Source organism: Oncorhynchus nerka, linkage group LG20, assembly GCF_034236695.1.
Source record: "Oncorhynchus nerka isolate Pitt River linkage group LG20, Oner_Uvic_2.0, whole genome shotgun sequence".
NCBI classification, from domain to species: Eukaryota; Metazoa; Chordata; class Actinopteri; order Salmoniformes; family Salmonidae; genus Oncorhynchus; species Oncorhynchus nerka.
The window spans coordinates 56,232,597-56,254,996 of record NC_088415.1 but is presented as its reverse complement, the minus strand read 5'-3'; the positions used below and the strand labels follow the sequence as shown (position 1 = coordinate 56,254,996).

At 43.3% G+C, this 22,400-nt stretch overlaps 1 protein-coding gene across 1 annotated transcript in view; it reads right to left on the bottom strand.

Annotated features, from left to right (window-relative positions):
• Positions 1–22,400, bottom strand: part of LOC115101556 (zinc finger E-box-binding homeobox 1-like) — a 95,845-nt gene that overhangs the window by 34,372 nt on the left and 39,073 nt on the right. Inside the window, 1 exon segment of the mRNA XM_065005640.1 lies at positions 7,733–7,897. Coding sequence (XP_064861712.1) covers positions 7,733–7,897 — 165 coding nt within the window.

Here is a 22,400-nt window from a genome sequence, read left to right as displayed (position 1 = left end):
AATAAAGGTTAAATAAATAATTCTCCCGGCTTGCCGAAGAGGTCCACCAGCTAACTCTTGGGCTACAATACCTCTTTTGCCAATTGGCCTGGACCATTTACTGCCGACACGGGGCCCCGGCCATCCATCACGACTGGTCTGCCGATGTAATGTCCGAGGTGGTTTCAACAGTCTCTTCCGTTGTGACATCGCCGAAGGCCCATCTGCTATCCCCGGCACGCTAGCTGTATGAATCGCTGTGTCTCCAGCTCGCCTAGCGTAGGAGTGACTACTGAATCGGCTCCCTGACTCACCCATTGCTACTCATTGGAATGTCAATATGCCTTGTCTATTGCTGTTTTGATTAGTGATTGTCTTATTTCACTGTAGAGCCCCCAGCCCTGCCCAATATGCCTTAGATAGCCCTTTTATCCCACCCCCCACACATGCAGTGGCCTCAGCTGGCTTAACTGGTGCCTCTAGAGACAAAACTGCTCTCATCGTCACTCAATGCCTAGGTTTACCTCCACTGTACTCACATCCTACCATACTCTTGTCTGTACATAATGCCTTGAATCTATTCTTCCATGCCCAGAAATGTGCTCCTTTTACACTCTGTTCTGAACGCAATAGATGACCAGTTCTTACAGCCTTTAGCCGTACCCTTATCCTACTCCTCCTCTGTTCCTCTGGTGATGTAGTTGTTAACCCAGGCCCTGCATCCCCCAGCACCCCTCCCATTGCCCAGCTGCTCTCATGTGTTGACTTCTGTAACCATAAAAGCATTGGTTTCATGCATGTTAACATTACAAGCCTCCTCCCTAAGTTTGTTTTATTCACTGCTTTAGCACACTCCGCCAACCCTGATGTCCTAGCCGTGTCTGAATCCTGGCTTAGGAAGGCCACCAAAAATCCTGAAATGTCCATCCCCAACTACTACATTTTCCAACAAGATAGAACTGCCGAGGAGTTGCAATCTAGTGCAGAGATAGCCTGCAGAGCTCTGTCATACTATCCAGGTCTGTGCCCAAACAATTCGAGCTGCTACTTTTAAAAATCCATCTTTCCAGAAACAAGTCTCTCACCGTTGTTATAGATCCCCCCCCAGCCCCCAGCTGTGCCCTGGACACCATATGTGAATTGATTGCCCCCCATCTATCTTCAGAGTTCGTACTGTTAGGTGACCTAAACAGGGATATGCTTAACACCCCGGCCATCCTACACTCTAATCTAGATGACATTAATCTCACTCAAATTATCAAGGAACCTACCAGGTACAACCCTAAATCCGTAACCATGGGCACCCTCTTAGATATCATCCTGATCAATTTTCCCTCTAAATACACCTCTGCCATCTTCAACCAGCGGTCAAACAACAACCCCTCATCACTGTCAAACGCTGCCTAAAACATTTCAGCAAGCAGGCCTTCTAATCGACCTGACCCGGTATCCCGGAAGGATATTGACCTCATCCCGTCAGTAGAGGATGCCTGCGCTTTAAAAGTACTTTCCTCACCATCTTAAATAAGCATGCCCTATTCAAAAAATGTAGACCTAAGAACATATATAGCCCAGACTTGACTGCCTGCCCTTGACCAGCACAAAAACATCCTGTGGCATTCTGTTCTAGCATCGAATAGCCCTCGTGATATGCAACTTTTCAGGGAAGTCAGGAATCAATATACACAGTCAGATAGGAAAGCTAAGGCTAGCTTTTTCAAACAAGAATTTGCATCTTGTTGCACTAATTGCAAAAAGTTTTGGGACACTGTAGTCCATGAAGAATAAGAGCACCTCCTCCCAGCTGCCCACAGCAGTGAGGCTAGGAAACACTGTCACCACCGATAAATCTAACTTCAATAAGCATTACCCCTACCCCGGCCAACAACTCTGTACCCCCTGCAGCAACTTGCCCAAGCCCCCCACCAGTCAGCTGATGTTCTAAAGGAGCTGCAAAATCTGGATCCCTACAAATCAGCTGGGCCAGGCAATATGGACCCTCTCGTTCTGAAATGGCCCGCCGAAATTGTTGCAACCGCTATTACTAGCCTGTTCAACCTCTCTTGTGTATCGTCTGAGATCCCCAAAGATTGGAAAGCTGCTGCGTTCATCCCCCTATTCAAAGGGAGAGACACTCTAGACCCAAATTGTTGTAGACCTATATCCATCCTGCCCTGTCTTTCTAAAATCTTCGAAAGCCAAGTTAACAAACAGGTCACCAACCATTTCGAATCCCACCGTACCTTCAATTAAATCAAGAATCGGATTCCTATTTTGCAACAAAGCCTCCTTCACTCATGCCAACAAACATACCCTCGTAAAACGGACTATCCTACCGATCCTTGACTTTGGCGATGTCATTTACAAAATAGCCCCCAACACTCTACTCAGCAAACTGGATGTACTCTATCTCAGTGCCATCCGTTTTGTCATCAAAGCCCCATAAACTACCCACCACTGCGACCTGTATGCTCTCGTTGGCAACACTTCCTTTGGCCGCCTTTCTTTCCAGTTCTCTGCTACCAATGACTGGAACAAATTGCAAAAATCACTGAAGTTGCAGACTTAATATCTCCCTCTCTAACTTTAAGCATCAACTGTCAGAGCAGCTTACCGATCACTGTACCAGGACACAGCCCATCTGTAAATAGCCCACCCAACTACCTCATCCCCATATTGTTATTTATCTGCTTGCTCTTTTGCACCCCAGTATCTCTACTTGCATAATCATCTATCATCTATCACTCCACTGTTAATGCTAAATTGTAATTATTTTGCCTCTATGGCCTATTTATTGCCTTACCTCCCTAATCTTCTACATTTGCACACACTGCAAATGAATGTTTCTATTGTGTTATTGAGTGTACATTTGTTTATGTGTAACTCTGTGTTGTAGTTTTTGTCGCACTGCTTTGTTTTATCTTGGCCAGGTCGCAGTTGTAAATGATAACTTTTTTTCAACTGGCCTACCTGGTTAAATACAGGTAAAAAAACTAAAACAATATATAATAATCTCCTTTGAATGTTGATATTTGTCTGCATTGTCAACCAAACACAATTTCATATTAATTTTGTAATAGCCTAAAGTTAATCTTACAAACGAATATAACCGTATTAGTTTAACCTTAAAATGATTAACACATCTATGGCCACAATCTGAGGTCACTGTTACTAAATGTCCTCTTATGTAATCATAGAAAGTCTGCATGTTCAAGATAGCATGTAAAGGCTGCAGGTCTGTGGAGATCTTCACAACTGCTATAATAATCTGCACAAAATCTCAAACCAAAAATGAGTGTTAAGTGCCTTGTTCAAGGGCAAAGGTTTTACCTTGTCGGCTCGGGTAGTCAAACCAGCAACCTTTCGGTTAGTGCAATCCAGGACATTTGGTTGTACTATTAGATGAAGCACAGTGATAACTCATTAAGTTGTTGTATAAATACAAAATATCTGACATTGTATTCCCATTTGAACTTTGTTTTGCTTTTAAATGGTTGAAAGTGGGTGAATAAAGGGTGAAATCTCATTGATCAAAGTCTCAACCAAATATTACCCAAATGTCCATGTTGAAATGCCATGGTGTTCCCAGTGAATGAGTATGTGTATGTGTGTGTGCACGTGCCTGTGTTCCCAGTGAATGAGTATGTGTATGTGTCTGTGCACGTGCCTGTGTTCCCAGTGAATGAGTATGTGTATGTGTGTGTGCACGTGCCTGTGTCAGATCTCCCAAAGGTAGCCGCCCTGTCTGAGGAGAGTAGAGATAATCTGTTCAGGAAAATTGAGAGAGGGAGAGAGAGTACTCCCAGGCTCTGAGTACAGTACTCCCAGGCAGCTCACAGGAAGCCAGGTGACGCCAGCCAACAGGGGCTATATGAAATCAAGAGCGTAATGGAGTAACTTCCCATCTCTCTTCTTTCCCACAGCACATAGAATGGACACTCACAGAGGATATCATGTTCACCTTAATTATTTCCTAGAAAGGTGTTTTTTACAGAAGAAATGCCTTTATATGCCCTTAACATACATTTTATTAAACAATTTTCAGAAAGACTCATATTCCAATAGATTGAAGGAGAAAAAAGTGTCACTGCTTTAGTTGCATTCTCTGCTACTAAATCCCTACTCACTCAAGATATTCTCACGATGAACCAACCCTGGCGCAAGAGGGATTTGGTAAGTGAGGCATGTTTTTGGCACTCGTACTGTGTGAGACGTATTGGAGCAGGTGGAGGGATCAGGGTGCACAACTGTTTCCAAATGGACAGAGTTAGTAAGGCTAGTGTTGGCACAGGCACTGGATTACAGTACGCTTTTAGAAAAAAAGGTGCTATCTAGAACCTAAAGGGGTTCTTTGGCTTTCCCCATAGGATAACCCTTTGAAGAACCCTTTATGGTTCCAGGTAGAACCCTTTTGGGTTCCATCTTGAAGTATTTCCACAGAGAGTTCTACATTGAAACCTAAAAGGGTTGATCATTTGAGTCAGCCGTGTAGAGCTAGGGCAAAAAACAAAACGTGCACCCCTGGGAGGCCCCAGGACCGAGTTTGGGAAACCCTGACCTATATAGTGCACTACTTTACAACAGGATGCAGCCTATCACATATAACATGGTCCTCTGTGGGTCTATGTGAGGAAGATTTGCAGTATCAGGGGAAAGTTGAGTAATGCAGTACTGATTTGATGCAAGACGTGGGACTAGACAAGCATTTTTCAGTATGAAAGTGTGTAAATAAGATGGCAGCAAGTGTCCGCCGAATACCATCATATCTAGTCTACCTGATGAGAGGGAGAGAGAGAGACAGACAGACAGAGAGAGAGAGAGAGCGAGAGAGAGAGAAAAAAGCTGGGTAAATAGTGGACAGAGCACGTGTTGGGTTATTTTTGACCCAGCCAGTTGGGTCACTTAGTTGGATCTATGATCTTCCGGGTCAGACCAGAAGCCTGGAGGCGAAGCTTGATAGGATTGTGGCTTTCAGATAGTTATTTTTGACCACATATGAGAGTAAATGTATTTCCGGTTAATCTGTTCTGTTGTCAACACATGTTAAGGTTAAGCACGGACACTTTTGTAGCTTAATGAGCCTCACACGGTTTGAGTTCCTCAAGTGCCTATGTGTATCCCAATGTTGGGATAGTTACCCCTTTTTATGGTATATAATGTCATTCATTTTATATACAAATATGTAATGTGCAAAAATATTGAAGGGAAATGTAATTTTGCAGTGCACAAACATAAAAAGCATGAGCTGGCGCACACCCAGATACAATTATTTAGTGTAGAAGTGCTGACTAATGGCGAATAAACAGTAAGCTATAAAAAAAAAGAGAGTCGTACACTCCATATGTATAAACTATGGAGTGGGTATTTATTGGGTAAAACACCAATGTTTCGGCATCCCTGTGCCTTCCTCAGGGTGAACATAACATGATGAACAGGAACGCCATTTACTCTCTCCTGAAAATAGCCTATGGATTACATTAAAAAAGACCCCTCTGCTGGATCAACCCAGCATGAAAGTGAATAAAAACCCAACTGATGGTTAAATTAGCCCGTGTTTGGGTAATCCAAAAGTGTGGCCTATTGCGGCGTGGCTTTCAGATAGTTATTGTAGGCCACCCGTGAGAGTTAATGTCATTCATGTTCATCGTGTTAAGTTTGTACACTGCAAATTTCAATGTTCCTTCAATATTTTTGCACATGAGATATTTCATATACAATTTATAATTATTTAAATATTAAAACACAGTGGTAACTATCCCAGCATAGGGAAATACATAGGTATTTAAGGAACTCCGACACTTGTGTTAGCTTTATTAAAGCTACAAAAGTGTCAGTGCTCAACCTTAACATGTGTTGACAACACAACAGAACAGATTAAATGGAATTACATATGCTCACAGGTGGCAAAAAAGAACTATCTGAAACCCACACCGCTGCTAAACCACGCCTCCAGTCTTCTGATCTGAGCCAAATGGATCATAGCTCAAAAAGCCAACATCAACAACCCAACTTAAAGAAAACAGTGGGTTGTTTGTGACCCAACTGGCTGAGTCAATATAAACCAATGTGTGTTCTGTTCAATATTTACCCAAATTGTGTTGTTTTAACCCAGCATTGTTTTGTGTGTGCACGCAGACAACAGCATAAATGGTGCATAAACTGCCAGCAGTCATGTAGGTGTCCAGTCCATGTGTGCAATCTTCAATACTACAGCACATCCTCAAACAGACCACACCCAATAAGACATCTTAACCACAACTAGTCTCTTTACAGTGCACCAACTTTTGACAAGGGCCCATAAGGCTCTGGTCGAAAGTAGTGCACTGCATAGGGAATAGGGTGACATTTGGGAATCAGACGTAAGTGTGAAGAATGACTGAAATTCACTGCCTTGAGACAGACCACGTGAAACAAACATCACGGAAACCATGTAAGACCATTCCAGGTCCAGGAGAAAGGTTATGTCTTAGTTGAAGCTTAGGCCAAATGCCCACAGTCTTTGTCGAGCAGGATAATGTAAATGTAGTTGTCCTACCTCTTGAATATGCCTGATGTGTCAGTGTCATTACCAGTTGAAGTTGCCCAGTCTTTGTCGAGCAGGATAATGTAAATGTAGTTGTCCTACCTCTTGAATATGCCTGATGTGTCAGTGTCATTACCAGTTGAAGTTGCCCACAGTCTTTGTCGAGCAGGATAATGTAAATGTAGTTGTCCTACCTCTTGAATATGCCTGATGTGTCAGTGTCATTACCAGTTGAAGTTGCCCACAGTCTTTGTCGAGCAGGATAATGTAAATGTAGTTGTCCTACCTCTTGAATATGCCTGATGTGTCAGTGTCATTACCAGTTGAAGTTGCCCACAGTCTTTGTCGAGCAGGATAATGTAAATGTAGTTGTCCTACCTCTTGAATATGCCTGATGTGTCAGTGTCATTACCAGTTGAAGTTGCCCACAGTCTTTGTCGAGCAGGATAATGTAAATGTAGTTGTCCTACCTCTTGAATATGCCTGATGTGTCAGTGTCATTACCAGTTGAAGTTGCCCACAGTCTTTGTCGAGCAGGATAATGTGAATGTAGTTGTCCTACCTCTTGAATATGCCTGATGTGTCAGTGTCATTACCAGTTGAAGTTGCCCACAGTCTTTGTCGAGCAGGATAATGTAAATGTAGTTGTCCTACCTCTTGAATATGCCTGATGTGTCAGTGTCATTACCAGTTGAAGTTGCCCACAGTCTTTGTCGAGCAGGATAATGTAAATGTAGTTGTCCTACCTCTTGAATATGCCTGATGTGTCAGTGTCATTACCAGTTGAAGTTGCCCACAGTCTTTGTCGAGCAGGATAATGTGAATGTAGTTGTCCTACCTCTTGAATATGCCTGATGTGTCAGTGTCATTACCAGTTGAAGTTGGTGTGTTTCTAAAGTCAATGAAAAGATGTTAACAAAAAAACGAAACAGCAATGTGGTTGTATGTTCTGTTTTTTGCACTCACACCTGCAATTGTTTTTCTCTTCCTGGCACGGATTCTGCTGATAGCAGCTATTTCGAAGAAGGGCAATGACTGTCATATGCAATATTTTCTCCCTACTAAACTTAGTTGATGCATTGACTGTAAATCGCTCTAGATTAGAGCATCAGACAAATTAATACAATTGAAAAGTAATTGTTCTGTATGTACTGTATAGTCTAACCACACACAAACGCACACACACACACACAAAGTTATCGTATTCTATGTTCTAGCCCAGAGTCTCACCTCCATCCCAGGTGTCTTGGTGAGTCTCTGTACCATTCTGGGTTAATACTACTGAGGCGTCTTCTGGCAGCGTGCTGTCACCATCAGGGTCTTCCTCCACTATGTGTAGCTTGTCCTCATCATCAGAGTCTGACTGGCCCTCCACAACATTGTTGTAATTTGTTACTGTGGAGACACAGAGAGAAGAGAAAGAGGATGGTCAATGAATAAGTAAGTAAAGAAGTAAGTCTCAGCCAGAACAGCCCATAGAGCAGGAGCCTATCTCCTGTTTCTGTAGTAAGGTAGCTTGTTGTACAAGTACACCCCCTGGACAGGACGCTAAATCAATGAGAGATAGAGGAAAATAATCTGGTAGTCGAAGTGCCTGGGCTTACAGTTTAGTGGGTCACTGTTGCATTGTTGTTGTAGAAATCTAACATACTATTATACCTGCTCAGTAGAAAGATAAGAGAATTACTAGGCCTACATGGAGATGCGTTGGAATTGTTAAGTGGGAAAAACTGATATAAAAAGTTTGGAAAACGTAATGGAAAATGCTAAAAATCATTCCAAATACAACAAATAAAGAGTAACCTTTGTCCTCTAACCTTTGCTCTGTACGACATGTTGAAAGTTGAAATGATCCATAATAACACTGCTAGCTATCTTGAATGTAATTTTCTCAAGTGATGAACCCTGAGACCTCTGTTCCAGTGTTTACACAGCCCCATTGACAGATAAAAGAAAGCGAAATAGAGAGGGAGAGAGAGAGAGAGACCCATTGACGGATAAGAGAGGAGAAGAACGTGTTGATTTGATGCAGAGCAGTAGCACCTTTACATAAGCTAGGCTGTGTATGCTAAGAATATGTGTGTGCTAATGATGCATCCCAAATGGCACACTATTCCCTACATAGTGTACTACTTTTGACCAGAGCCCTATGGGCCCTGGTCAAAAGTAGGGCACCATATAGGGAATTGAGTACCATTTGAGATGCATCCTCTGTGAGTAGACTGCTCCAACAGTCTGTCAAGTAGCCTACACCTCCTTGGTCACCAGCACCTCAGCATTAGACCTAGCTATTGTTTCTTCCCAGAAATGGACACGCTGTTTTCAAATTGGCCCACATTTGTTTCAGGTGTGTTTCAAATTAGTTTGTCTAATTTTACCTCCTCCTGATGCATGCTCATTTGCCAAATATAGAGTAATAGACTTAAATTGGTTACACAGGTTGATAGGCATACTGCCTGCATCCCAAATGGCACCCTATATAGTGCACTACTTTTGACCTGGCCCCATAGGGCTCTGGTCGACAGTAGTGCACTATATAGGGAATAGGTTGACACGTGTCAGCAGCATACCACCCTGCAGCCCACTGCTGGCTTGCTTCTGAAACTAAGCAGGGTTGGTCCTGGTCAGTCTCTGGATGGGAGACCAGATGCTGCTGGAAGTGGTGTTGGAGGGCCCGTAGGAAGCACTCTTTCCTCTGGTCTAAAAAACATTCCAATGCCCCAGGGCAGTGATTGGGGACACTGCTCTGTGTACGGTGCCGTCTTTCGGATGGGACGTTAAACGGGTGTCCTGACTCTCTGAGGTCATTAAAGATACCATGGCACTTATTGTAAGAGTTAACCCCGGTGTCCTGGCTAAATTCCCAATCTGGCCACCTAATCATCCCCCGCTTACAATTGGCTCATTCATCCCCCTCCTCTCCCCTGTAACTATTCCCCAGGTTGTTGCCGTAAATGAGAATGTGTTCTCAGTCAACCTACCTGGTAAAATAAAAAATAAAAATGTGTGATGGGGACTAGTAGGGCAGTGACTGTGTGACTCAGTTTATGTGCTGCTAGACTATTTCATGAGCCTGTAGAGGGAATCAGGAAGTACAGTATGGTTTTCAGAAGACTAGGAATGTCACTTTAAACCAGGAAGATGTGCAGTATATTGAAGTGGATGCTGCATTGGACAGGAGGAATAAGATGACCTCCTATTCCCTATGTAGTGCACTACTTTTGACAAGAGCCCTTAGGGCCATTTGGGACATAGTAAAAAAAAACAGGCTCATATTGTTACTAAGCAGTCATTGGTAGATTATATAGTATTCTGCCCAGTTTCACAGAAGTAGTCAGAAAACAAGCTACATGTAATAGGTAGGCTATGTCTTAAAAAAGATGAAAGGTGACCCAGGTAAGTATAAATAGCTTTCTAACTTTGAATTCATGATTCATGGTCTTTCAGGTCGTCACACACAAAGTGGCGTCTCATCTTTTCTGTAAAGAGCTGCTATGCTGAGTTGGTGATGTGTGTGCCAATTGGCACCTATTCTTATAGTGATCTACTTTGGCTAGAGTCCTATAGAGGGGTTGGCTGACAACGTCACAAAAACGATGAGCGCGCATCGATGGGGCCAGAAGCCGTGCTTTGTTATGATTCTGAATGGTCAGATCGCTACCAACAATTTGGGGAATCATAGGTGGCTCATTTTAGCTCGTTTTATCTTGTCTTGATGCCATGTCTTGTTTTGACTGATTTCATGTCAATGCTAGTGTGGCTCAAATTCACTAGCTAGCGAACCAACAACTGTGACATTGTATTTGAGAGACAACAACTGTGACATTGTATTTGAGAGACAACAACTGTGACATTGTATTTGAGAGACAACAAGTGCTCATTGTATTTGAGAGACAACAAGTGTGACATTGTGCAAATGTATTTATGTTATCAATAAACATTTGGAGACAAAATATAGTTTACATCAGAGACGTCACTAGACATTCAGAACATCCGGATCTCAGCCCTGAAGACCTGGGGCTAACTCCGGAAGGGGGGATTTTATCTCTGCGTGACCAAAATGAAGCGTCCCGCGCACTCTTGGCCTCGCACGCTAGCCGTGAACACTTTGCAAAAACATAACTCTATGTTGCATATCTCACTGCTTTCCTCCATGCGCTGTGCTCTCCTGACGCCTAATAATTAACACTTCTTAATATTAATTCAATGGGTTGGGGTCAGTAAACCAGTCAGTAAACCCATGGAATATCTATTAGCAAGTACAAATTACAAGTGCATAACTATATCTTAATTTTCCATGAAGAAAAATAGTTGGGAAAAGTATTTATAATTTTGTTGCAATGTTTTCATAAACCATGTCCAATATTTGATTGTCAATAGAAAAAGCCTCTTGTTGATGTTGGTGACATTACTGCTAACTAATGTGAGATTGTCATGCTGCGCTCACTGTGCAGTTTCAAAATGGTGGCAGCCTACACCACTAATGCATGTTTTGCACAAAACACTTTAGTAGTTACATGTAATATAGCAGGATTGGGATTTTAGGTTGACTTCCTTTGGATTAGGTTTGAACTGCATAACCTCACGTTAGCAGTAGGCTTGAATTATAACTGTAGAGTGGGGGGTGACAACTTTTGGATTAGGTTTGAACTGCATAACCTCACGTTAGCAGTAGGCTTGAATTATAACTGTAGAGTGGGGGGTGACAACTTTTGGATTACGTTTGAACTGCATAACCTCACGTTAGCAGTAGGCTTGAATTATAACTGTAGAGTGGGGGGTGACAACTTTTGGATTACGTTTGAACTGCATAACCTCACGTTAGCAGTAGGCTTGAATTATAACTGTAGTGGGGGTCAAACTTTTGCAGATAATATGTACAAACATGCTTGAAAATCATGATTTTAGAATATTTGGGGTAATAAATCACAGATTCCAAGGTCAATTAGCTACAGGACAATATTTCTACCTAATTAATTACACAAAAATAAATACACCCCTGTAGTAAAAACACTTCACACTATTACACACATGTACATACCGGCATACAATCCTTTCTCCAACTAAATATTCACAATGTTTGCGGGTTATATTACACAGTACTAGGATGTTAGTCCATCCATAAAGATAAAAAATGTAACAAAATCAAACTGTAGGTGCAAACCTGTCTATGACTTCACTCTTTCCCAAGGGTGTTAGTATGTACAGTACCAGTCAAAAGTTTGGACACACCTACTCATTCCAGGGTTTTTCTTTATTTTTAAATAATAGTGAAGACATCAAAACTATGAAATAACACATATGGTATCATGTAGTTACCAAAAAAGCATTAAACACATTTAAATCTATTTTATATTTGAGATTCTTCAAAGCAGCCACCCTTTGCCTTGATGACAGTTTTGCGCTCTCTTGGCATTCTCTCAACCAGCTTCATGAGGCGTTGAATTCATTTCAATTAACAGGTGTGCCCTGTTAAAAGTTCATTTGTGGAATATCTTTCCGTCTTAATGCTTTTCAGCCAATCAGTTGTGTTGTGACAAGGTAGGGATGGTATATAGAAGATAGCTCTATTTGGTAAAAGACCAAGACAATATTATGGCGAGAACAGCTCAAATATTTCTGCCCCATGGAAGCGCACACATCGTTTTCATGACGTTGTCAGCCAACCCATCTATGTTGCTAGATGCTAAATAATTGTATTGTAAACACACACACAATCTATTAACTTACTTCTGCAAATACAACAACCGCCTCTGTGTTTGCTGAGCTACATCTTCAATTCTGTATAGCCAGCTTTGTTTTTTCAACAGATAACCTTAATGTTAGCTAGCTAATTGAGCTGACGTTACCAAAACGTAGCTACGGTCATGTTAGCCTTAAGTTAGCTAGCTATCTTTATTAGTAATTTTAGCATATTTGGACAGTACTTGATTAGACAGTAATTGGTTAGTTAGTGATACTTTGTCGGTTGGTGATGCAGAGCTCCAGCAGTTGTATTCAGTGTCCAGATAGCTAATCAATAACTGTACTGACAAAGTAAAAATATGTCGTTCTGCACCGCAACTCTCTGATTCAGAGGGGTTGGGTTAAATGCGGAAGACACATTTCAGTTGAAGGCATTCAGTTGTACAACCGACTAGGTATCCCCCTTTCACTTTCCTGTCAAAACCCTGCGCATAAAATGTGCTAGGTTGCTAATAAAGCAGCACTGCTAGCTAGACTGGGTAGTCCCTCAGTGAAGCTTTTGAGTCAACATGTTTAAATGTAAATTACTCGAATCTGATTTACGAGGTCAATAACTCTGAATAACATCATCATGGGCTAACAAAATGTGCTATAGTAACAGCAACCTAACAAAGTTAACCTCCGGTTCTCCTTCTCATTTTTGCGCTGGCTTCCTCAGAGAATGAACAGACGCAGTGTGCCGGATTATAATTTCTTTTGACAAATAAGAAAAGACTTTAGAAAACCACTTTGACTCTGCCTTCTAAAGTGCCACCGTACACAAAAATGCTGTTATTAGGCAGCACTAAAAAGGCAGGGCAGGCAAGGGCTCATGTTTGGGAGTATTAATTGCAGTGTAGCCTAGCTTGTTTTAAACCATCCCAGCAGTGAAAAAGCCTCGGGACGGAGAGAATATAATTTGGGGCTAAAACCCTGAAAGCCTGGGTCTGGTGACCTCAATGGTTTACATGTTGTCAGCAATCTTACAGGGGTGTCAGACTCATTCCATGGAGGGCCTAGTGTCTGCAGGTTTTTGTTTTTCCCATTCAATTAAGACCTAGACAACTAGGTGAGGGAAGTGATTTACTAATTAGTGACCTTAATTCATCAATCAAGTACAAGGGAGGAGCGAAAACCCGCAGACACTCGGCCCTCCGTGGAATGAGTTTGACACGTAATCTAAACCAACTCTCACGCCCTGACCATAGAGAGCCCTTGGTTCTCTATGGTGTAGTAGGTCAGGGCGTGACTAGGGGGTGTTCTAGTATGTCTATTTCTATGTTGGTGGTAATATCTTTCCCAATTAGAGGCAGCTGTTTATCGTTGCCTCTGATTGGGGATCATATTTAAGTAGCCATTTCCCCACCTGTGTTTTGTGGGATATTGTTTGTGTTTAGTTGCACGTCGTGACTTAACGTTGCGTTGTTTCTTTATTGTTTTGTTTGTTTCAAGGAGATTAAAAGATATGTGGAACTATACTCACGCTGCGCCTTGGTCCGCTCATTACGACGATCGTGACACCAACCCCATAGTTGTGCACACGTTGGTATTGTACCTACCCGTCTATGGGTTGAGACACTATGGTTGATTGAAAAGGGTGTATAGTTTTTCACACTTGCTATTATATTAATAATGAAGTCTCCCGAGTGGTGCAGCTGTCTAAGGCACTGCATCTCAGTGCTAGAGGCGTCACTACAGACACTGGTTCGATTCTAGGCTGCACCACAAACGGCCGTGATTGGGAGTCCCATAGGGCGGCGCACAATTGGCCCAGCGTGGTCCGGGTTAGGTTTTGGCCGCGGTCTGCCATTGTAAATAAGAATTTGTTCTTAACTGACTTGCCTAGTTAAATAAAGGTAAACATATATTTTTTTTATAATCTCAATTTCACCAGCAGTACCATACTGAAATACATCACTGGCTGAGGCATTGCTCTCCATCTTGACCACTGGCCCACTACTCAAGCTTCTCTCCTCTGCTATCATATCATGGCCCTGGTCTGCCAGCTTCCACACAAAGACAAGGGAATGATGCCACACCCTGCCTCACATCATCAGTAGCAGGCTGTGCCTCTGTCATAGAAGCCTCTAGTATGAGCAAATACAATTAGAGTCTCTCTGTGTTACACCCCCCCCACTATCCCCCCACTATCCCCCAGCTGCGGCTGCACCCGTGATTGTCTATGTCCACCCCAGCCCAGCCCTCCCTACCCAACACCATCCCACCAGCTGCACACAGTCATACTCACCCTGTGCATGCCTTGTTTCAGCCAGGTGTTTATGCAGGTCTAATTACACACAGCCATAGGAGGAGATGGGAAATGGATTTAGCGGCAAGCTGTGACGACTGGCTGTTATCTAAACACTGTGAGTGTAGCATGGTGATAACATGCAGATAAGACTTAGATGCCCCGGGGCTGCCATCTGTCTGTCTTACTACTGCCTCTTAAGAACAAAGCAGACAGCGCAGATGAATGGTTAAAAACAACAGATCGCCTTACTATCGCCTCTGACCACAGAACATCGGCCGTCATTTTCGGTTAATTTCACAACAATTCTAGCCTAGGCTATATGTTGAATCTGGCTTTTCAGATGTACTTACTACGGCCTCTTAAGAACAAAGCAGACATTCTAGCCTAGGCTATATGTTGAATCTGGCTTTTAAGATGTACTTTCCAATCTATGGCAGATGATGTATCAGTATGGCACTTCTCATCACTCATTACAGGTTGAAACCAGACACCGGCTGACCTACACATCATTTCATCCCAGAGCTATTTCTCCTGGAGAGTTCATCTGAAAAGGACAAACTGCAACCAAGAGGAAAAATAATCACTTGCTTATCACCCTGGAGAGAGCAAATGTATTTCACATGGCTGCAGTCACTGATTTTATCTGTAGGCACTTTGTTTTAATGGGGGACTGTGTGAAGAATTGCCGTCCATACTGCTTGAATGAACTGCTCCTGTACAGGGGCACAGGGAGGTGGGTGAAGAAGACTACGAGGAGGAGGGAGGTGGGAGGGAGGAAAGATGTTTGCATGGTGCTGGAGTGAGGAACGAGACCCATTTGAAAATGCAGGAGGGAGTGTATGTGTGCGTGTGTGTGTGTGTGTGTGTGTGTTGGGAGCGATGAGGAGGTTGTTTAATGAGGGCTAAGAAGTGGTTGTTTGTTCACAGGTGACAGGTGCTGCAGTCACAGTGCTTCTTCATTACTCTGTGGTTAGGTGCATGTACCCGTAACTCCACACAGACACACACACACACACACACGGTCACCAACACACCCACCCTCCACATCGATCCAGATTGTCATCGACCCCGACCTGCTCTTGTCTGGTCATGATGGCATGATCGTCTGCCTGCCCGGCAGAAAACACTGAATCAGCCCAGAAGGAAATATGACTGGACTAAAGGGGAGAAGGAGGCATAGGCTGTGTCCCACATGGTGCCCCATTCCCTATATAGTGCCCTACTTTTGACCAGGGCCCATAGGGCTCTGGTCAGAATTAGTGCACTATGTAGGGAATAGGGTGCCATTTGAGACGTATCCAGATGGTGCTAACACCGCCTTTAATGAGTGGTCATATAAATCAGAACGATAGGGGGCAGCACAGAGCAGGTTTAGCGACAGACAAAACAATACAAAAGCTGCTACATACACACACTGCTAGTTATTTATTGAGCAGCAGCTTCTCCTGGTATTGTGTGTGTGTGTGTGTGTTTGTATGTGTGTGTGCGTCTTTCTGGAAGTAGTACACTACATAGGAAAGAGCAGCAAGAGTCAAGTACATTCCTGCATTCACACGGACACAGCCTGTCTGTTTGATTGAGCTGTTAACATAGAACAGGGAGGCCCATCAACAACGTAGGAGTCCTCTGTAGCCACGTCACAGCAGAATCCGCTGTTAGACAAACTTTCCACCTTCTCCGGCCGCCCTGACATGAACTGCCGAAGAAAACAGCCAGGAAAACGTCAACAGTGAAATCATATAGGAAATATGAAGAACATACAGGTTGCTATGTTTCAAAGCACTCTCAGTATAAAGACTTGCACAGACACACACACACACTCACACTGTGACAGCTGGGGTCCTTAGGTACATTGAATCAGTTCCTCTCACAGGTTGGAGTTGGACCTGTGTTGCCCCTGGCTTGAAACTCTATCACGTAGATTTTCATTATTCTCCACTCTCTTTTCTGGCATTTGTGTGCTAGCTGAGTGGTTTCTGAGAGAGACAGAGAGAGACAGAGTGACTGAATGGATGCAGAAGAACCGTAAGCCCTCTGGGTCTTCTGCTCTGCTCTGTGAAGAAGCATCATAGGTGACATCAACTACACACAGCACAGACCACTTTCCTGCTCCTCCCACCTTAGTGTGTGTGTGACTTGTTCAAGTGTGTGTGTGTTTATGGGTGCTTTACACTATTTGCTTACATTATATACCTCTGTATTTTCTACAGTATAGGCTATGTGTATAGTAGTGTATATAGGCTACGTCTTAAGGCTACGTCTTATAGTAGTGTATATAGGCTGTGATGTGTGTGTGGAATATGTGTAATTCCTGTGATAAGTTGTGTAACGTACTTCACGTCATTATCCTCTGGGTCAGTTTCAAAGAAGGAAGGAAAGGGGGTCAGCACAGTTTCTCCTAATCTCTTATTCTTGGCAGAGCAGCCTTAGCTGTGAGACACACACACACACACACACACACACAAACACACACCTGTGCTATTTCTGCCTTCTCCAGTCCCTCCCCTCAGCCCTGCACCAGCCCAGGGGGAGGCTCTTACCAAACACAGACATGCCACGGCCACAGGGAGGAGGAAGGCCATTTCTGTGACCCAAATGGCACCCTACTCCTTATATAGCGCACTACTTCTGACCATAGGCCCATAGGGAACAGGGTGCCATTTGGGACGCAGACTAAATCATCCTCTAATATTCCAGTCAAACAAGGCTCCAGAAGGAGACTCATGGAAAACCTTGGCTGTATTCACTAGGCACCAAACGGGACTACATGAACTTGTTTTCGTTTCCCGTTGCAAATAGTTTAGTACTGTGTACTAACGAATATGACCCGGAGGTAGACACATACAGTTGGGGCCTGATCACTCCCTCTCTAATCACCTCACAAACATGTTTACATAATACCACAGATTTTATTTAGGCTACACCAGTATTTCTCTGAGCCTGGTGTATAAACACAGGAAGGCTACATCAGTGTTACACACACTGTATAAACAATAGAGCAAAGAGCATGATGCAGATTCATTCATTAATCATGGATTATAAATCCCTATAATCCAGGAGAGAGCCAATATCAACAACAGAGTGTCACATGAGATTATGAGGCTGGTTGTGTTTGGCCTGTTGTTGTCACAGTAGATTAGTACTGTACTTGTTATCTTCAGTATATCAGCTCTGGTCGTCTATCTGCAGGTTGTTTGGAGAGGAAGAGGGGCCACACCCTGTGCGTGGGTGCGTGTGTGTGCGTGTGTGTGTGTGGGACTTTGGCAGGCGGGCAGTCGATCATGTTATACATGCACCAGGTACCTCAGAGTGCAACACACACACACACACACACACACACACTAGTGATGGGAAAAAAATCAATAGTTACATATCAGGATACTATTTCTGACGATGTCGTTTTTGACAATATCTCAATATTATTTTGGCACTAGTTGGCTGTACCTGCACCAAAACTCTCCTTCATAGCTGGTTCTCCATCTTTTTAAATAGGGAGCCAACTTGTTTTCAGCACTTTTATTTCCATGAATGATCAAAATGTGTTTACTCATGGCTCTCTCTCTTGTCCCTCTGCAGCAGACATATCGTGAGCAATATGTTTGAAAAGCTCTATCGCGGTAAAATCACAGTATCGAATCGCAATACATAATCGTGAGAATCGCAGAACAAAGTATTGTGATCATTTCATATCGTGAGTTCCCTGGCCATTCTCAGCCCTAATACACACACACACACACACAGCAGACAGATAGCACTAGGTAACCAGATACCCCTCCTCTTTAACGTGATCGCTGTAAGCAGGCAGGCTTCTTCATTTGATCACTGAAGTATTTAAAGACCATGTGCCACCATGCATAATGTAACACACACACACACACACACACACACACACACACAGGCACACACACACACAGACACACACACACACAGACACACACACACACACACACACACACACACACACACACACAGGCACACACACACAGACACACACACACACACACAGGCACACACACACACACACACACACAGTGTCTGTCTGCTATCAAACAGATGATCCCTTGAGTGATCCGGAAGCTATTCGAAGAAGCTAAATGGAGAAATGAGAGTAAAGGGGGTGGAGACAGAGGGAGTAATCTCAATTGCATACTCCTGCCGTCCTCTCTCCTCTCCTCCTTCTCAAAACCCATTGGATGAGAACGCCCTCTGACATTCTCCTCCAATGGGTTTTGAGGTGAGGACTCTACCCTTTCCTCTGTAGCTATACATCACATCCTCTTAGTGCATTCTACTTATTAGATCATCTGTCTTCTTCTCTATCTCTTCAGAGAAGACAATTCAGACATTTTGCTAGATTTGTGTGTGTGTATATATGTGTGTGTGTGTGTGCTAGGTTGTGCCTGTGTGACTTTAGCTGTACTGCTACAGTTATCTGGTCAGGGAGCCGGTGGGTATTTTAAATGGCTGTTGTCACGCTTGGCTGCTTCCAATCACACCTCACTGGACAGATAGCAGGAAGAGCAGATCGCATGGTGTGTGTATGTCTGTCTCCAGTCTGCCAGGTTACACTGCCCTGCCCTCTCTCCTAGATAAATAGCCTCTCTGAATGAAGCTGACTGACTGACAGGAACTGACTGCTCTACTTTGTCAAATCACAGTATAAGGTTGTGGGTCTGCTCTGCTAGCACTGTCATACTGGTTTAGAACCACGGAAAACACTCTGTGGATAAAGACATAACACACAGATACTGTACATGTGTGATAGTGGTGGTGGAAGTGATGGGGATTATGATGGTGGTGGTGGTGGTGATGGTACTGTAGTGTACTCACTGAGGACGCTGCTGATGTGTCTTGTTAGCAGCCCTTCCTTAGTGATTAGTCCAAAAGGTGTAAGAGTGTGTTAGGTACTGCTGAAGGTACACAGTACAAGCATGCCCCCACGCACAAATGCACACAAACACACACACACACATTCTCCATCTCTCTCTTGTCTCTCTGATGGACTCTGTGTGATTGTGATGACGTGTTACCTCGTCTCCAGTACAGCAGTACAGTAACTCTCTCTGGCAGGTAAATGTCACATCCTAAAGTGTTGTCTGGATTGAAAACCACATTACTAAAGCTAACACTCCACATTGTAAAGGGGTTACCATGAATTTGACAGTAGCTTACAGGCAGCTCAGTCACAAGTATAATAATGTATTTCATATTACAGTACACCTACTGTAATATAAATACGCTATCAAAGGACTTTTACTGTAAAAAAAAGTCAAGGCTACTGTAATCGGTATGAATGAATGGATGAATTAAATTCTTTGAGAGGAGGGGTTTGTATTTCAAAGTATTTTACTGTAATTACAAGGGATTGGTGCAAGCTGGTTGGCTGCTAGGTAAAGTGTTTACAAACATTACAGCATATTAATGAATGTTTGGTGTTTTACATCACTTGACTTCTAGAGGCCTACCAAACTGGCAGTGACTATAAGGCAAAACAGACAAAAAAGGACATTGTCACGGTTCCCTCCGGAACTTTCATTACGCACAGCTGGCCCCTATTCCCAGTGATTAGTAATTGTATAAGTGTGTCCTTGGTTTCCATTGTCCTGTCCATTATTGTTACAATGTCCGTTGGTGTATGTGAGTACCTGTGCTGTGTGTTTTGGCTGTCGTGTCATTGTGGATTGCGCATATGATTATGGGTCTCGTCCCGTGTGATAATCATTGTGCGCTTGTGTTATTTATTCGAGATACTCCTCGCTCTTTTGTTTGGGTTTCAAACCTGTGTTATGTATAGTGTTTGTTTGGTCTTTGTCCCCATGCCTTTACATGGCACGCCGTCATTTGGGTGTAATAAAAAACCCGATTACGCATTCCTGCGCCTGTCTCCTGAACTATAGCCTATCAGCAGTTCGGTGTTTTACCATGTGGAGAATAGGTAGCCTAGTTAGCCTAATTAAGATATTACTTCTATAGAATGTTGGATGGTTTCCTCACACATACACACACACACACACACACACCTCAAAATCTCCCCCACACTTCCCTCTAAGCATCTGCGCTGAGTGAGAACAGAGTCACCAAATTTCCCCTCCGACTACATCACTAAATCACGATGATGTCATTGGATTTGCTAGGTAGCACACACACACACGAACACAGCAGACTGATTTCACGACATCACTAGGTTTGCCAGGCAGAGTCTCATCTGATCCACTCCGAGCCACCGTAAAGGCAACCTGCCCTGGGCTCTAGTCTAAAATCCTAGAGCTTTACACTGGAGCTCCTCCAATATTGATTAGACTCAGACATGCACTATGAAAGTCTCTGCAAACAGAGGAAAGCTAATCTCATCAAGAGTGACTGTGTCAAATTGGACTTTGCCCAATATTTTCACCTGGGGGTTCTCAGTGTAATCGTTACTCAGTGTATTACTGTTAAGAGACTGACTTTACCTTAGATAACCAATGGTTACAGATCTGGGGTCAGTTCCCCCTGTCATCCATCAGCTGAATGATTGTGGCCAGAGAATAGCTGAGGTCATGGCCCTTAGTTTGTGTTCAAACACTGAAGAGGGAATGGGGAGCTATTAAGGAGACTGCTTGTGTGCGCAGTGTGTTTGTATGTGCATGTGTCACGGGTGGCACCTTTTAACCAGGTAGACCAGTTGAGAACAAGTTCTCATTTACAACTGCGACATGGCCAAGATAAAGCAAAGCAGTGCGACACAAACAACAACACAGAGTTACACATAAACAAAATAGGAAGATCTATGTACAGTGTGTGCAAAAGTAGTAAGATTAGGGAAGTAAGGCAATAAATAGGCCATAGAGGCTATATAATTACAATTGAGCATTAACAGTGGAGTGATAGATGTGGGGATGATGATGTGCAAGTAGAGATACTGGGGTGCAAAAGAGCAAGAAGATAAACAGCAATATGGGGATGAGGTAGTTGGGTGTGCTATTTACAGATGGGCTGTGTACAGGTACAGTGATTGGTAAGTTGCTCTAACAGCTGATGCTTACAGTTAGTGAGGGAGATATAAGTCTCCAGCTTCAGTGATTTTTACAATTCGTTCCAGTCATTGGCAGCAGAGAACTGGAAGGAAAGGCGGCCAAAGTAGGTGTTGGCTTTGGGGATGACCAGTGAAATATACCTGCTGGAGTGCGTGCTATGGGTGGGTGTTGCTATGGTGACAAGTGAGGTGAGATAAGGCGGGGATTTACCTAGCAAAGACTTATAGATGACCTGGAGCCAGTGGGTTTGGCGACGAATATGTAGCGAGGACCAGCCAACGAGAGCATACAGGTCGCCGTGGTGGGTAGTATATGGAGCTTTCGTGACAAACCGGATGGCACTGTGATAGACTACATCCAATTTGCTGAGTAGAGTGTTAGAGGCTATTTTGTAAATGACCCAGAGGTCCTCACAAGGATAGTAAAACAAGGAAAATTTGGACAATTGGGGACATTTCGCCGGTCCCCACAATGAAAAATGCTATTTTGGGTTAATTAAGGTTATTGTTAGGGTTATGTGGTTAGGTTGAGGGTCAGGAGTTAGGGGTAAGGTTAGGAGTGAGGTTAGATTAAAGGTTTAGTGTTAGGGGTTAGGGAAAATAAGATTTTGAATGATAATTCAATGTTTAGTTCCCACAAGGATAGTAAAACAAATGTGAGAGTTAGTGTGTGTCACATGTGTGTTTGCTTCTGTATATGTCTATGTGCTTGTGTATTTCTGTCTTGTGTGCCTGTATTTGTGTGTGTGGAGGCACAGAGGTTAACTCCTCTCCCGTTCCAAGTTCCTGCCATTCTGTGCTGGGGGCCAGCACTGGCTCTGTCTGTGTCCCAAATGACACCCAATTCCCTATATAGTGCACTACTTTTGGCCAGAGACCATTGGGCTTTGGCCAAAAGTAGTGCACTC